Here is a 16,206-nt window from a genome sequence, read left to right as displayed (position 1 = left end):
TTATGTGTGTACAGGTGTGTTATGTGTGTACATGTCAAATATGTGTGTACAGGTGTGCTGTAACAACACATTCTACCTGCATAATATGTGTGTACAGGTGTGTTCTGTGAGTACATGTGTGTTATATGTGAACAAGTGTGTTCTGTGTGTACAGGTGTGTTATGTGTGTACATGTGTGCTATAACGACACGTTGTCCTTGTGCAGGTTGCTGCAGGACCAGGTGTGCACGGAGAAGAACATCCCAAGCATCTCCTCCATCAACCGCATCATCCGTGACAAGGCCATCACGCAGCGCCGCGGTCTGGACTACGACCAGGATGTGAGTGTCCACATAATGTGTACGGTTCTCTGTGTCTCTCTCTCTCTGTCTGTCTCTCTCTGTCTCCTGCTCGCCGTCTGTCTCTCTCTCTCTGTCTCTCTCTCTCTGTCTCTTATCACGCAGTGCCGCGGTCTGGACTACGACCAGGATGTGAGTGTCAATATGCTGTGCCCTGGCTCTGGCTCTGTGTCTGTCTCTCTCTCTCTATCTCTTATCACGCAGTGCCGCGGTCTGGACTACGACCAGGATGTGAGTGTCAATATGCTGTGCCCTGGCTCTGGCTCTGTGTCTGTCTCTCTCTCTCTATCTCTTATCACGCAGTGCCGCGGTCTGGACTACGACCAGGATGTGAGTGTCAATATGCTGTGCCCTGGCTCTGGCTCTGTGTCTGCCTGTCTCTCTGTCTCTGTCTCTGTCTCTCTGTCTATGTCTATGTCTCTCTGTCTCTGTCTCTGTCTCTCTGTCTATATCTCTGTCTATGTCTCTCTGTCTATGTCTGTCTCTCTGTCTATATCTCTATGTCTCTATCTCTCTGTGTCTGTCTCTGTCCTTGCCTCAGTGTCTGTATAAATGTATAAAGCCGTGTAAATTTGAAACAGACAGACAGACAGACAAGAAGTATCATGACTAAGAGGTGTGTGTGTGTTGTGATGAAGTATCATGACTAAGAGGTGTGTGTGTGTTGTGATGAAGTACAAGACTATGAGGTGTGTGTGTGTTGTGATGAAGTATCATGACTAAGAGGTGTGTGTGTGTTGTGATGAAGTATCATGACTAAGAGGTGTGTGTGTGTTGTGATGAAGTATCATGACTAAGAGGTGTGTGTGTGTTGTGATGAAGTATCATGACTAAGAGGTGTGTGTGTGTTGTGATGAAGTATCATGACTAAGAGGTGTGTGTGTGTTGTGATGAAGTATCATGACTAAGAGGTGTGTGTGTGTTGTGATGAAGTATCAAGACTATGAGGTGTGTGTGTGTTGTGATGAAGTATCATGACTAAGAGGTGTGTGTGTGTTGTGATGAAGTATCATGACTAAGAGGTGTGTGTGTGTTGTGATGAAGTATCATGACTAAGAGGTGTGTGTGTGTGTTGTGATGAAGTATCATGACTAAGAGGTGTGTGTGTGTTGTGATGAAGTATCAAGACTAAGAGGTGTGTGTGTTATGATGAAGTATCATGACTAAGAGGTGTGTGTGTGTTGTGATGAAGTATCAAGACTATGAGGTGTGTGTGTGTGTTGTGATGAAGTATCATGACTAAGAGGCCTTGACATTAACTTTTCTGACAACTTGCCCTGTCAGGCAAGTACACATCAAAACTACTTGCCCCATTTTTTTTTTACTTGCCACAATAAACTAAATAGAGAATGAGATATAAAACAATAAAACGGAGTAATGCAAACAGTAACACACTGACTCCGTAAGCCAAGATGAGAGGAATTTCCGGTCACGACAGGCCTCGAATGCCTTCTGGGATTTTCATTTCGAACCATCGTCTGTGTCATCTACACCGCGCTTTGAAGTTGTTAAAAAGGAAAACATCGACGACTGCGAAGCCATTTTGAACTGTGCTTCTCAGTTTTCAGATAGCTCTTCATTGATTGGCTCTTAGCCGTGACCTAAACCAATGAGAAGCCGCGTTAGATTAAAGAAATGTCACCAAATCGGAAATTCCTGAATGCGGTGAATACATGAATGAAAGCATTTCCGGTTAGCAGAAACGATCGATAACATTGGGGGAAACATTGGAAGAGTCTTGTTCTTCGGAAGTTTGGTCCTTTGTACGCCAAGGTATTTGAATACATTTTAATTTTCACTGACATATTGTCACTTGCCCCGTCGGGCAGCTGGTCATAAGGTTTACTTGCCCGACAGGTTCAAACGCTTGCCCCGGGCTGTCGGGCATTCGTTATTGTCGAGCCCTGCTAAGAGGTGTGTGTGTGTTGTGATGAAGTATCAAGACTAAGAGGTGTGTGTTGTGATGAAGTATCATGACTAAGAGGTGTGTGTTGTGATGAAGTATCATGACTAAGAGGTGTGTGTGTGTTGTGATGAAGTATCATGACTAAGAGGTGTGTTGTGATGAAGTATCAAGACTAAGAGGTGTGTGTGTGTTGTGATGAAGTATCAAGACTATGAGGTGTGTGTGTGTTGTGATGAAGTATCAAGACTAAGAGGTGTGTGTTGTGATGAAGTATCATGACTAAGAGGTGTGTGTGTGTTGTGATGAAGTATCATGACTAAGAGGTGTGTGTTGTGATGAAGTATCATGACTAAGAGGTGTGTGTGTGTTGTGATGAAGTATCAAGACTAAGAGGTGTGTGTTGTGATGAAGTATCATGACTAAGAGGTGTGTGTTGTGATGAAGTATCATGACTAAGAGGTGTGTGTGTGTTGTGATGAAGTATCATGACTAAGAGGTGTGTTGTGATGAAGTATCAAGACTAAGAGGTGTGTGTGTGTTGTGATGAAGTATCAAGACTAAGAGGTGTGTGTGAGTTGTGATGAAGTATCAAGACTAAGCGGTGTGTGTGTGTTGTGATGAAGTATCAAGACTAAGAGGTGTGTGTGAGTCGTGATGAAGTATCAAGACTAAGCGGTGTGTGTGTGTTGTGATGAAGTATCAAGACTAAGAGGTGTGTGTGTGTGTTGTGATGTCAGTATCAAGAATAAGAGGTGTGTGTGTGTTGTGATGAAGTATCATGACTAAGAGGTGTGTGTGTGTTGTGATGAAGTATCATGACTAAGAGGTGTGTTGTGATGAAGTATCAAGACCTAGAGGTGTGTGTGTGTTGTGATGAAGTATCAAGACTAAGAGGTGTGTGTGAGTTGTGATGAAGTATCAAGACTAAGCGGTGTGTGTGTGTTGTGATGAAGTATCAAGACTAAGAGGTGTGTGTGAGTCGTGATGAAGTATCAAGACTAAGCGGTGTGTGTGTGTTGTGATGAAGTATCAAGACTAAGAGGTGTGTGTGTGTGTTGTGATGTCAGTATCAAGAATAAGAGGTGTGTGTGTGTTGTGATGAAGTATCTAGACTAAGAGGTGTGTGTGTGTTGTGATGAAGTATCATGACTAAGAGGTGTGTGTGTTGTGATGAAGTATCATGACTAAGAGGTGTGTGTGTGTTGTGATGAAGTATCAAGACTAAGAGGTGTGTGTGTGTTGTGATGAAGTATCAAGACTAAGAGGTGTGTGTGTGTGTTGTGATGAAGTATCAAGACTAAGAGGTGTGTGTGTGTTGTGATGAAGTATCATGACTAAGAGGTGTGTGAGTGTGTTGTGATGAAGTATCAAGACTAAGAGGTGTGTGTGTGTTGTGATGAAGTATCCTGACTAAGAGGTGTGTGTGTGTGTTGTGATGAAGTATCAAGACTAAGAGGTGTGTGTGTGTTGTGATGAAGTATCAAGACTAAGAGGTGTGTGTGTGTTGTGATGAAGTATCAAGACTAAGAGGTGTGTGTGTGTTGTGATGAAGTATCAAGACTAAGAGGTGTGTGTGTGTTGTGATGAAGTATCAAGACTAAGAGGTGTGTGTGTGTTGTGATGAAGTATCAAGACTAAGAGGTGTGTGTGTGTGTGTTGTGATGAAGTATCAAGACTAAGAGGTGTGTGTGTGTGTGTTGTGATGAAGTATCAAGACTAAGAGGTGTGTGTGTGTGTGTGTTGTGATGAAGTATCAAGACTAAGAGGTGTGTGTGTGTTGTGATGAAGTATCAAGACTAAGAGGTGTGTGTGTGTTGTGATGAAGTATCAAGACTAAGAGGTGTGTGTGTGTTGTGATGAAGTATCATGACTAAGAGGTGTGTGTGTGTTGTGATGAAGTATCAAGACTAAGAGGTGTGTGTGTGTTGTGATGAAGTATCAAGACTAAGAGGTGTGTGTGTGTTGTGATGAAGTATCATGACTAAGAGGTGTGTGTGTGTTGTGATGAAGTATCAAGACTAAGAGGTGTGTGTGTGTTGTGATGAAGTATCAAGACTAAGAGGTGTGTGTGTGTTGTGATGAAGTATCAAGACTAAGAGGTGTGTGTGTGTTGTGATGAAGTATCATGACTAAGAGGTGTGTGTGTGTTGTGATGAAGTATCATGACTAAGAGGTGTGTGTGTGTTGTGATGAAGTATCATGACTAAGAGGTGTGTGTGTGTTGTGATGAAGTATCAAGACTAAGAGGTGTGTGTGTGTTGTGATGAAGTATCAAGACTAAGAGGTGTGTGTGTGTGTTGTGATGAAGTATCAAGACTAAGAGGTGTGTGTGTGTGTTGTGATGAAGTATCAAGACTAAGAGGTGTGTGTGTGTTGTGATGAAGTATCAAGACTAAGAGGTGTGTGTGTGTTGTGATGAAGTATCAAGACTAAGAGGTGTGTGTGTGTTGTGATGAAGTATCAAGACCTAGAGGTGTGTGTGTGTTGTGATGAAGTATCAAGAATAAGAGGTGTGTGTGTGTTGTGATGAAGTATCAAGACCTAGAGGTGTGTGTGTTGTGATGAAGTATCAAGACCTAGAGGTGTGTGTGTGTTGTGATGAAGTATCAAGACCTAGAGGTGTGTGTGTGTTGTGATGAAGTATCAAGACTAAGAGGTGTGTGTGTGTTGTGATGAAGTATCAAGACTAAGAGGTGTGTGTTGTGATGAAGTATCAAGACTAAGAGGTGTGTGTGTGTTGTGATGAAGTATCAAGACTAAGAGGTGTGTGTGTGTGTTGTGATGAAGTATCAAGACTAAGAGGTGTGTGTGTGTTGTGACAGGATGACCTGCAGATCGACAGGGAAGCCGTTCAGCGCCTCATCTCTCAAATGCCGCACATTGCCGACCCCAACGGTTTCCACAGCGACCCGTCCTACACGGATGGGGTCAAGTCGGGGACAGCGTCGCCTCAGTCGCACGGCTCAAACTCCATGGACGTCAAGCCGTCGCTGGACCTGCTCCCCGCCCACAGCCCCGGCAGCGGGGACAATGGCTCGGCCCAGGGGGCAGGATCTCGCGGCATGGAGTCCCCCGTCTTTCTGGGCGTGGCTTCAGACGCTGGGGACAAGGCCGACAGCTACAGCAAGGACAGGGCAGGGAGCCGCCACTCTGTGTCTAGTCACGGGGACGGGGCGGGTAAAAGGAGGATCAAGGAGGAGCCTGGCGGGGGGCAGCCCAACTTTCTAGGCGTAGACCACTCCAAGGGTTCCCCCTCCTCCCCTCCCCCCCGCCCCTCCCCCGCCAAAGTGCCATCGCGAGGAAAGTCGGACAGCGCTCGGCCCAGCCTGCAGGAGGTGATCAGTCAGCTGGCCCACTCTGCCGAGAGTCAGTCAGGCGTGTCCAGCGCCTCCCTCTCCCCCTCCCTACTCACTAAGTCGGCCTCCGCCTCCCCTACCACCATCACTGCCACGCCCGCCAAGACAAAGGGCGGGGTCAAGGTCGAGGACTCAGCCCGGCCCGCTGACAGTCGCGCAGAGAAACTGACAGCGGCGTTATCATCTCCATACGACCCCGCGACCCATCGACCCCAACAGTCAACCTCGTCCCCCAGGGCTCGGGCCAGGGGCAGGGAGCGGAAAGCCAAGGGAGACTACTCCGCCAACCCTCCCCAGGCAGCGGCCGCTCACCAGGCGTCCAATCCCAGTAGCTCCGCCCCCCAGCCCGGCATCAGCCAATCACTGGGCGTGGTGTCCCCCAGGATGTCTGTCAACGGTGCAGTGTTTCCCGGTGTACCGCTCGGCTACGAGACGCCCTTTGGGTACGACTACACCCTGCCTGACCGGGGTCTGGGTCTGGGGGCCTCCCCCTTCCCCCCCATCCCCCCTGGCTTCCCCGGTGTGGGGGCCAACATGGTGGGCTACCTGGCGGGGCTGGGCGTATCCCCCTGGAACCTGGCCACCTCCGCCTTGCTCCCCACCGTCGCCATGGATACCACAGGCGCCGCCCCCCTCGACCTGTCCGCCTCGCACAAGGACACCAAGCCCCCCGCCAACAAGTCATCGCAGGTCAAGGCTGCGCCCACCGCTACGTCAGCGGGGAAAAGCTCGGCGGGGGCCGAAGCCAAGGGCAAGGTCGCCAGGGAGGACCGAGCGAAGAGGAAGGAGGTGGAAGGAGTGGACAGCAGGGAAGGAGAGAGGGAGGGGGAGAGGGAGGGAGTGAGCAAGACGCCCACCCCCCCGGCTAAGAAGGCCAAGTACGAGAAGCACATGCTGCTGTTTGGGGAGAGGGAGGTGGAGATCATCTGCGTGGAGCGGAACTGCTGGATCGTGCGCAACGAGCAGGAGCTGCGCAGCATCATCGAGACCTCCCCCGGCGAGGTGCGGGGCCGGGGCGGCAAGACAACCTCACACATGACCCCCTGTGACTCGGCCTCGGGCTCCGACTGCGATTGTGTGCGGTGGTCAGTGGACGGGGCCAAGAAGGGGGCGGAGCTTGGCAAGGACGACTGTGCTTGCGTCACCAGCTCCATCAAGCGCGGCAACGAGCCCTTCAACGTCCCATCCAGCTCCACGCAGAAACACGGGGAGGAGGGCGGAGGGGGCGACCACCACGACCACTCTGCCAAGGTCAAGTTGAAACCCACCCCCACCTCCTCCACCGGGGGGGCGGGAGGAGAGTCAGGCGACGATGACCACGCCCCCACTACCCCCAGCCACAGTGCCATCAAACGCCACTCCTCCAGCCCAGGGGACAAGGTCAAGTGTGTGTCGGAGCCGGAGGTCGTGACCCTGTTGTGTGAGGATGAGGACGAAGCCAGCAGCAAGAAATGTCCTGTTCTGCAACAGATGCTGAAAACATCGCACTGAAGTGTCCCGTTCTGCAACAGATGCTGAAAACATCGCACTGAAACACACTGAAACACTAAAACACTCACCTAACATGTCTAAAACCAGTCAAGCGCAGTGAAACACTTGTCAAATACTTGTCAGAGGAGCCACACTATTTTCATCCATACACTGGCAGCAGATGCTGAAAAGTTGACGGTGAACCAACAGTGAGACAAGTGACAGTGTTTTCAGCTGTACCCTGAAACGTGTGCTGAAAACGTCACAGTGAAACGGCCCCAGCTATGCCGTGACAACGCCTTTACCCATACACCTCTTCCCTTCCTGTATCTTGCCGCGTGATGATTGGACAAACATCGACCGGTACCTTTGCCTGACGACCCACAGGTGCAAGTTTTGTTCCTGTTACAGAATCCAGCTCTCCCAGGCTATCTTACTGCCACCATGTTACATGAAATGACAGATGAGCGCATTACACAAATCCATTTTGCTGACGTGTATGGTTGTCTCTGGCAGATAACACAAATTCTGTTCCTGGAAGCCAATAGTGGTTTCCAAATCCCAGCATCATTTTCAAATTCCTACAGAAGAAAGTCTCCGTTGAGTTTTGCGTACAGTGGGTGAATACAGGCATGTGGCACGCAGAAAAGGAGAGTGTTGTGAGACGTACAGATTATCTCCCTTGCGCTGTGGAGTCCCTGTGAAACGTGGACTGATTCCTGCCTGTCTAGCTGCCTCCGTCTCGTGCAGACTGTCACTGGTGTTGCCTCCCTTGCTCTGTAGAGTCCCTGTGAAACGTGGACAATGATTCCTGCCTGTCTAGCTGCCTCCGTCTTGTGCAGACTGTCACTCGTGTTACCTCCCTTGCTCTGTAGAGTCGGCTAAGTCGTCAACACGGGCAGATTTTCCTTCCTGTCTGTCTCTGCCTCACGCAGAAAAAATGGTTTCGCTACCTGAGCTGATGTGTTTATGAAGCAAGGGAGGGCACCCAGTACCCTGCCTGTAGGTATCACTGACGGCCTCCACACTCACACTCCCTTAGTCACGTGGAATGTAGAGTGCCACAAAAGTCAGTGACCTTGAATGTAGAGTGTGAGCAAAGGTCAAAGTGTTGCTACACTGTGTTGGCTGTTACTTTCTTGAGAGACAACGGTAGAAACAACCGTACGTGTGTGATGTGTGGCAGTGTGACAACAGTTACACAAGTGTCCTTGTCATCACTATGGTTACACTGTTAGAAGAGTCACTACGGTGACACAAGTGTGACGATGGTAGAGAAATATCACTATGGTGACACAAGTGTGACACTGGTAGAGACTATGGTACAAAAGCTTTAACGACGCAGGTTCAGGTGTTTTGCTTCCCATCCAGGTGGGTCCCCATCCAGGTTCAGGTGTTTTGCTTCCCCATCCAGGTGGGTGTTCTTCACGGTGCAATGACCAGACTTCCCTTCCTGTCGCTGGGCTGTGCCACGAAACAATGACTGTCATCTTCTACGATAAATTGCTTTAGACAAGTTGAAATCCACTGTAAAGAATATCTTTATTTTCTATCAACTGCGGATCGTTGATTAAATTATAAATATTATTTTGACAATTAGAAATCCACTGTAAAGAATATCTTTATTTTCTATCAACTGCGGATCGTTGATTAAATTATAAATATTATTTTGACAATTACAAATCCACTGTAAAGAATATCTTTATTTTCTATCAACTGCCAGTCTTTGGTTAAATTAATATTGTTTTGATGATTAGAAATCCACTGTTGTATTGCAATTTGCATGGCACCCTTTGTTTTAGCGCAGTTTGTACAGTTCCTTCCTTCTCCCTTCCCCCCCCCCCCCCCCTCTCCCCCCACCATGTTTGGTGTCTGATAAGAGGGATCAGGGGTTGCCCAGGAAACAGCTTATGGGATCCAGAGAAATCCAAGTTTTATGAAACTTACTTTCAAAGTTGGCTTATTTATTTTGTGCTTAACTCTTACCAGTTCACTCCCTTAATCATCAAAGATATCTTCCGATGACTCGCCACGGAAATTCCCATTTACTTTATTCCAAGGACAAACCCTTTTATGCACTCAAAATAACAACACTAACAGTTTATTGATTAAATTACCGTTGCGGGTTGACAGATTTTTAAAAAGATCAATACTTTGCTTGCTGGTAGGAAAAATGTGTAAAGCAGTTCTTAGTGTATGATGTCATTGCTAGGTTTAGTTATTTGGGTCAAGGTCATGTAAAGGTCAAGGTCAAGCATGTGAGTCTGGGCTTTGCCCTTCTTGTTCTGAAAATACGCAGACCTGTTTACCAGTACGATTTGGGCGTATTTTGTACGCCAAATTATTATCGGTACGCAAATACGCGACACACGCTCAAAATACGCCAAAGAAAAAGTCTAGAATACGTTTTCCGGTGTTGGTGTGCTGATTACGGGATGGTACAACCGATACCGGTTTCGGTCGAAGGGAGATAACCATGACAGCGAGTCTTCAGCTGTGGAAACCTTGTTCAGTTGTTGGCACGTGCGATCGTCTGGACAATCGTGGCAAAATGAAGCGGAATTAAAATGTGCCAGTTTCGGATGACTGTACCAAATCTAAACAGCAGAAGCAGCAGATTTTCTTGGAGAAATAAAGAGCCAGGAATTGTGGAGTCTACTATGGGAAAAAGTCATGCACACTGCAAGTATTGTAAATCAGATTTCTCCGTTGCCCATGCTGGGAAATATGACATCGAACGACACTGCAGTTCCAAAACTCACCTGGACAAACTTGCTGCAAAGAAATCCGCTGAAAGCTGCCAAGGAATTATGAAGTTCATTCCCGCAAAGCAAATCCTGCCAGAAGAAAAGGCTGTAGTCCGTGCTGAAGAAATGTTTTCTGAGATGATTGTAAAAATGAACTTGCCACTGTCAACCGCAGATGTTATTTCACGAACTTCATCTTTTCATTATCAATCTGTTTGGAAGACACTGGTTATAATGCTATAAACTGACAAGTAAATAAAATTGTTTTTTCCCTGTTGTATTGGAAGGAGTTAAATTCTGAAGGTGTTCACAAGACATGCTATTCTTACACAAACACGTTTTCACCCACGCGTACATTTTCCCTAGCCCATATGGCTTTGCTTGCAAAGTACACCAACTTTTTGAAAAATACTCAACTTTTTGAGAAAGTACTCTTGCCTCGGGTTTAGGGTAAACAGGTCTGAATACGCCAAGTTTCTTTGAGAATGCTACAAGTGCAAAACAGGGGTTCCCAGGTCTGGACTTCAGTCTTGTGGTGAGTGCATGTGTTCCCTCAACTGGAAAAAGTTCACACTTGTACTGGCTTGACACCAACATCGTAATTAGCAGATCATTGTTATAGTAATGTTCATTACTGAAAATAACAACATGCGTGTGGGTGTAGATCTGTGCGATGAGGCTGTTTGCACTAAAATAAGATATAGCGTTAGAAAGGCATTTGATTTCCCTACCGTATGCAACAAACAGGTGTATTTGTCATGATGTAGCGTTAAATCAGTGGACCAGTGACCAAAGGCACCCCAAAAATCAAATTCGCTAAAGGAGAGTTTCAGATACTAAAATGCACACAAAAATGGGATCGGCACACCTGACTCCCTTTTTTACTTTAGTTGCAAGAACAGTACAGCATGTTCTATCACGGAAGTTGGTTTTTTGTGTTGTAATTAGGTGCATTTAGAGATTTTTCAAACTAAACTATAACACTTTGAGCTCAGAAGTCCTACTTTTTGTCGTATTGGTATGTTTATTTCAGATCAGCTGGATGAATCATTTTTATCAGGAAACAAAATGAGATTTGGATATTATGTGAAAAATTCAAAAATTATCAAAATAATATGAACAGATTATTACAAAACTGAAACTGGAAAAAAAGTTATTGATGACGATTGTTATGTGTGTGCTGGGTTTGGCATGAGATTAAGCAAAACGGTTAGCTTTCATCCACCAAAACTTCTTTCCAGTCTGGTTTTTTCTTTAATTCCTTGTTACTGTTAGCAAGAACATTTCAAGAGCTTCAATTTGATATACAAGATGTGATAATTACCTGAAGAAATGAGCACACAACTTTCGATGTTTTGGCCATATACCCTTATTTCATTGTTTTCAGCATGAAATAGCGTGAACTGGTGAGAGTTAAGGGGGGTAGGAGGTCTGGTGTTTTGGCCATATACCCTTATTTCATTGTTTTCAGCATGAAATAGCGTGAACTGGTGAGAGTTAAGGGGGGTAGGAGTGGTCTAGTGTTTGTTCTGTTTAGTTGGTGCTACTTTGTCATGCCAATGTGTGTGTGTATGTGTGTTCCATTTTTTTCTTCAGTGCACTTTCAATCCCTTTCCATTTTGTTTTGACTTGACTTTTTCCAGTAAAGCCAAAGTAATTGTCATGTGAAATTTGCCTTTTATTGGCCACAGTGAAGATTGTTGTTAGTGTGTGGTGCTAAGATGAGCTAGCACTGGACCTGTCACTGTGACTAACACAGCGGCTATAACACAGGCTTTGGGTAGGACGTCAGTGGGGCTTTTGCCAGAATAAACTCAAGACTGAGTGCCATCCTGCCCATTTCAAGAGGTACTGTTATCTAGAGGGAGAAACGCATGCCAAGTCTTCCTAAGTGAAGAAGATTTGCAATACAATTTGATCGATTTTAGTTTTTACCCCAAAATTCTAATTATTTGAAAAAGCTTAGAGTGGTATGTCCCTTGAATGAGAAAGGAGACATGTTGGGATGAAGAAAATTTCTGAGTCAAAAATACCACAATCTTACTCCCTGAGTGTAAATGGGGCCTAAAGTTGGACCAGCAGTACCTTGGTGGGGGGGGGGGGGGGGGGGGGGGGGGGGGGGGGGGGGGTTGGAGTTTATGTGAGATCAACAAGGCTGGCTGACGTTCTACCTGTAGCCCGTGTGGCCGTAACTATCATACGACCTTTCAACTCGCACTGTTCATGAGGGCTGTTTGTATTACCTCTACGTCAAAAGCTTTAAAACTGTTATCAACAATATTGATAATGATATGTCTTTCTTTTTTTTAATGGATTTTTTGACATTTTTGAAAATAGTGATTTTTGTCAGCAGCTTTATCTATGTCTTGTTAACAGAAAGCGTAGCAGACTTCTTCCCAATTCCTTTTTCACTGTTCAGATATGTTGCATCTTCAGGTCTTGTGGTAAAACCAAACTAAACAGAAATGTTCAGGCTGGTGGTAAAGCTATCAACAGATCTATCAACAGATCTATCAACAGATCTATCAACAGATCTATCAACAGATCTATCAACAGATCTACAGATGGCAACTGCTATACAGTGATGGAGAGTTATCGAGTCGGGAAGACTTGACGTGGAAAGTGCATGGAAACGCACAACTATATCACACTGCTTAAACCATTCAACAGCATTTCTTGGATTGTTCAGTATCAGCACACCTCACTCTTTTCCTTGGTAAGGGTGCACAGTGTTGTGCGCATGTAGTGCAAAGTGCAGTGTGTACTGGTGACTGCAGTACATGTGTACTGGTGACTGCAGTATATGTGTACTGGTGACTGCAGTACATGTGTGTACTGGTGACTGCAGTACATGTGTGTACTGGTGACTGAAGTAGGGCTGTAACTGTGGAATGTTGTTGTGACTATTGTCGGAGAACTGTGCACTGCCATGCCCCCCCCCCCCCCCCCCCCCCCCCCCCCTTGTCACTGTGACAGCGCCCCTAGCTACAGCACCTGATGGATATAATGATATGATATAATGCTATATTGTGTGTGTGGGCCACGTCATGATATAATGATATGATATAATGCTATATTGTGTGTGTGGGCCACGTCACTGGTGAAGTGTATGGCTGTCATTGTGGATCAGAGTGACAATATTGTGTATATATATATTTGGTATTGCATTCATCAATATTGATGTGATTTCATTTGACTTCCAGTTGTTGGTGACTCGGTACGTGTAGACAATCAGTGGTGTGTATATGAGGTGGTTATATTTATGGCTGTTGTGTATTGTTCAGCAATCTTTTTACGCTTTTTGTCAACAATCCAAAGATTTTTACTACAGCACTTTTTACCGTCTGTACAATGTTCATACAGTGGCCATTCTAACGTTGGTATGTGTTTGATGTTCTGTGTGTGACTGGTTCTGTTTTTATGTGTGGGTGAAGAGAGGGGGGGGGGGGGAGGTAGCAGGAGGTGATGTGAACTGACTGTTACCTCAGTTGATAAAAGTTGTTACTGTCGGCATAGCTTGGTACTGACCTTTGCACCAGTCAGCCATTGACCTTTTGACCTTCAGTTCTTGTCTCGGTGGACTGTTCCAACAGCATTAGAGAGGAAACAGATTTATATTTTTCATTCCTGTGGGTTTGTAAATTATGTAGAGCGTCATAGTTTTGATCTAGGCAATTGAAATGATTGAGCCATGTTATGAAGAAGCGTGTGTACATATTGGTCGAACCAGGCGCTGAATTTATTGTTGGGTACAAGAGTGAGTGTTGATTGTGATGTGATGTGATGTGATGTGATTTGTGATGTGATGTGAAACGTACGTTCGTACAACCCTCAACAGTATTCAATCAGCCGGAAATCAAAGAAAGCCAAATGCGGTATTAACAATTACGTAGACTTGCTAAATTGTCTTCAGCTGTAAACGACTTCCCTTTTCAAACCCCCACCCCCACCCCCAATTCATCCTCTCTTTCCCATGAGCCTCTCTGGCTACGCAGTAAACCATTCGTTTGGTCGAGCCTCTCTGGCTACGCAGTAAACCATTCGTTTGGTCGAGCCTCTCTGGCTACGCAGTAAACCATTCGTTTGGTCGAGCCTATCTGGCTAACATTGACAGTGGACTCCTTCTTAAAGCTATGGTGGTTTGAGCTGCAACTCCCCTCTCTCCCCCTCCCCTCTCTCCCCCTCCCCTCTCTCCCCACTTCCCTCTCCTCCTCATTCAGCAGACTGAAAGCTGTAACCATGGCATTACTGACTTGTAGAGCACTGCCTCAGAGTGTAGAATACTACGTTATTGACAAGATTTCATGTTGTACTACTCACTTTTCACAAGAGTGTAGAATACTACGTTATTGACAAGATTTCATGTTGCGTACTACTCACTTTTCACAAGAGTGTAGAATACTACGTTATTGACAAGATTTCATGTTGCGTACTACTCACTTTTCACAAGCCTCAAAGTTATTTTACATTTTGCTGAAGCCAGAAACCAAAGACCTGTTACCTTCCTCCCTGTTGGTAGATGTGTTGGAACCATAGTGTTGTGCCCTTACCAAAGTATCAGTGTGACAGATGTGTTGTAACCATAGTGTTGTGCGCGCTTAACAAAGTATTTATGTGGCGCTACAGCGACTTTCTTCACGTTGCTATGACGACTTTCTTGGGGTTTTCAACACCTGCATGTACTGCTGCTCTCTGCTTTATTACTCAACAGCATTTCTGTTTATTGTGACCTTGACCTTGCACTACAATCGTTACAGAAACTCGGGTTTGAAGGGAAGCCATTGAATCGAGGGACATAATTGACTAGAGAGAACTCAACAGCATTTCTGTTTTCTGTGACCTTGACCTTGCACTACAATAGCCACAGACACTGTCCTGTGTAAGAGCCGTGAGAATCTGTTGGAGCAATAGCTCCTCCTTGTCAACCGCTCTGGGTGTTCACGCTAGATGTGGAAAATTGACAGTTTGTTTTCAAAGCTGTAATAGCAACACTCATGTATACATTATAAAGCAATTTCCCTTGATCTCTTACATCTGATCAAATCTTCTACATTGTGACTGATTGTAGAATTGGCAAACCGTATTTCTTCTTTTTTGACCATTCTCTATCATTTCTATGTCTGTAGAAAGGAAGCCGTTGAAGCAAGGGACATAACTGAGCATAGGGAACAGTTGAGATAGATGTAAGACTTTGGGAAGGGTTAACAGTTGAATTTTAGTCGTGACCTTTCACATTCGCTTCTGGTTTGACCTTCGTCTGGGTTTTTCTTGGGGTAAGGAGAGTAGGTGTGCAGTAGTGTGATTCCTTTACACAAACACATTTTGTTGCGACAGTCGTGTGATTCCTTTATACAAACACATGTTGCAACAGTCTTGATAAAAGTGCTGTCTAGTGGGTCATGATTTTCATGAAACAAAATGCTAAACATTAGACTTTCCCGTACATTTTTTGATAAGAGAAAAAAAAACAAAAAACATGCAGCTAGACCGCTAACGTTCCAAAATTAAATAAATTGAATGTTCCAATAAATTGAATGTTCCAATAAATTGAATGTTCGATCCAATAAATGTCCATTCTTGTATTTTAATATCAGAAGTGATTTATTTTCTTTTGCTCCTCTGACATGGTATTGTGGGTAACCGTGGTAACCGCGTGTATGGTCTGCTGTTTGAGGGCACTGCTGCCCCCGTGAAATAATCGTCATGGCAACAAAGAAGTGCAGAAAAACGAAATTTGGGGATCGTGTTTCTCACCTGAACTTTTTATTGAGGTCGTCGCTCTTCAATTGTTCTGGTGTGGTTTTTGCTGTGCTGTACGCAGCGCCAAGTTATTAGTGGTGAAGAAAAGTATGCGTGTGTAGTGTAGTGCCGTTTTGGTGTCACTCCGCAGTGCGTGTCTTCCAAGTCTGTGTGTGAAGAACTGGTGTCCTGTTAGTTGGGCCACACTTTATTCAATTATATTTGAATTGACAGTGTTAAACTCAGTTTCTCTCTCTGTCCCTCTCCGCTGTGGCTGTGTGTCACCTCTGGACCCTACTACTGGCCACTGGGGTGTACCATATTTTACCACCTTCAAGGCACATCTGTTTTGCTCCATTCAAACAACTGTGGCTTATGAAAAATCATACCTTAACAACATTTTATCTGTCAATCGTGGGGAAATCCAACCTTGACTTACATTTTATCTGTCAATCATGGGGAAATCCAACCTTGACTTACATTTTATCTGTCAATCGTGGGGAAATTCCAACCTTAACTTACATTTTATCTGTCAATCGTGGGGAAATCCAACCTTAACTTACATTTTATCTGTCAATCGAGGGAAATTCCAACCTTAACTTACATTGTATCTGTCAATCGTGGGGAAATCCAACCTTAACTTAAATTTT

The 16,206-nt window shown here is 45.2% G+C and overlaps 2 protein-coding genes across 4 annotated transcripts in view; one reads left to right on the top strand and one right to left on the bottom strand.

Annotated features, from left to right (window-relative positions):
• The window catches only part of LOC138978951 (uncharacterized), a 149,513-nt gene extending 137,606 nt beyond the window's left edge, over positions 1-11,907 (top strand). For 2 of the 3 annotated variants that reach the window (XR_011459865.1, XR_011459866.1), the window contains 3 exons: positions 206-320; positions 5,067-8,421; positions 8,464-11,907. Coding sequence is in view for 1 of the 3 variants with exons in the window: in XM_070351761.1 (XP_070207862.1) it covers positions 206-320; positions 5,067-7,091 (2,140 nt within the window). In the remaining 2 variants the exon portion in view is untranslated. The other variant, XM_070351761.1, reaches the window with a different exon arrangement.
• Positions 1-16,206, bottom strand: part of LOC138978952 (receptor-transporting protein 3-like) — a 294,059-nt gene that overhangs the window by 106,850 nt on the left and 171,003 nt on the right. The window lies entirely within an intron of this gene.

Source organism: Littorina saxatilis, linkage group LG10, assembly GCF_037325665.1.
Source record: "Littorina saxatilis isolate snail1 linkage group LG10, US_GU_Lsax_2.0, whole genome shotgun sequence".
In the NCBI taxonomy this organism is placed as follows: domain Eukaryota; kingdom Metazoa; phylum Mollusca; class Gastropoda; order Littorinimorpha; family Littorinidae; genus Littorina; species Littorina saxatilis.
This window is presented reverse-complemented; position numbering and strand designations above follow the sequence as displayed.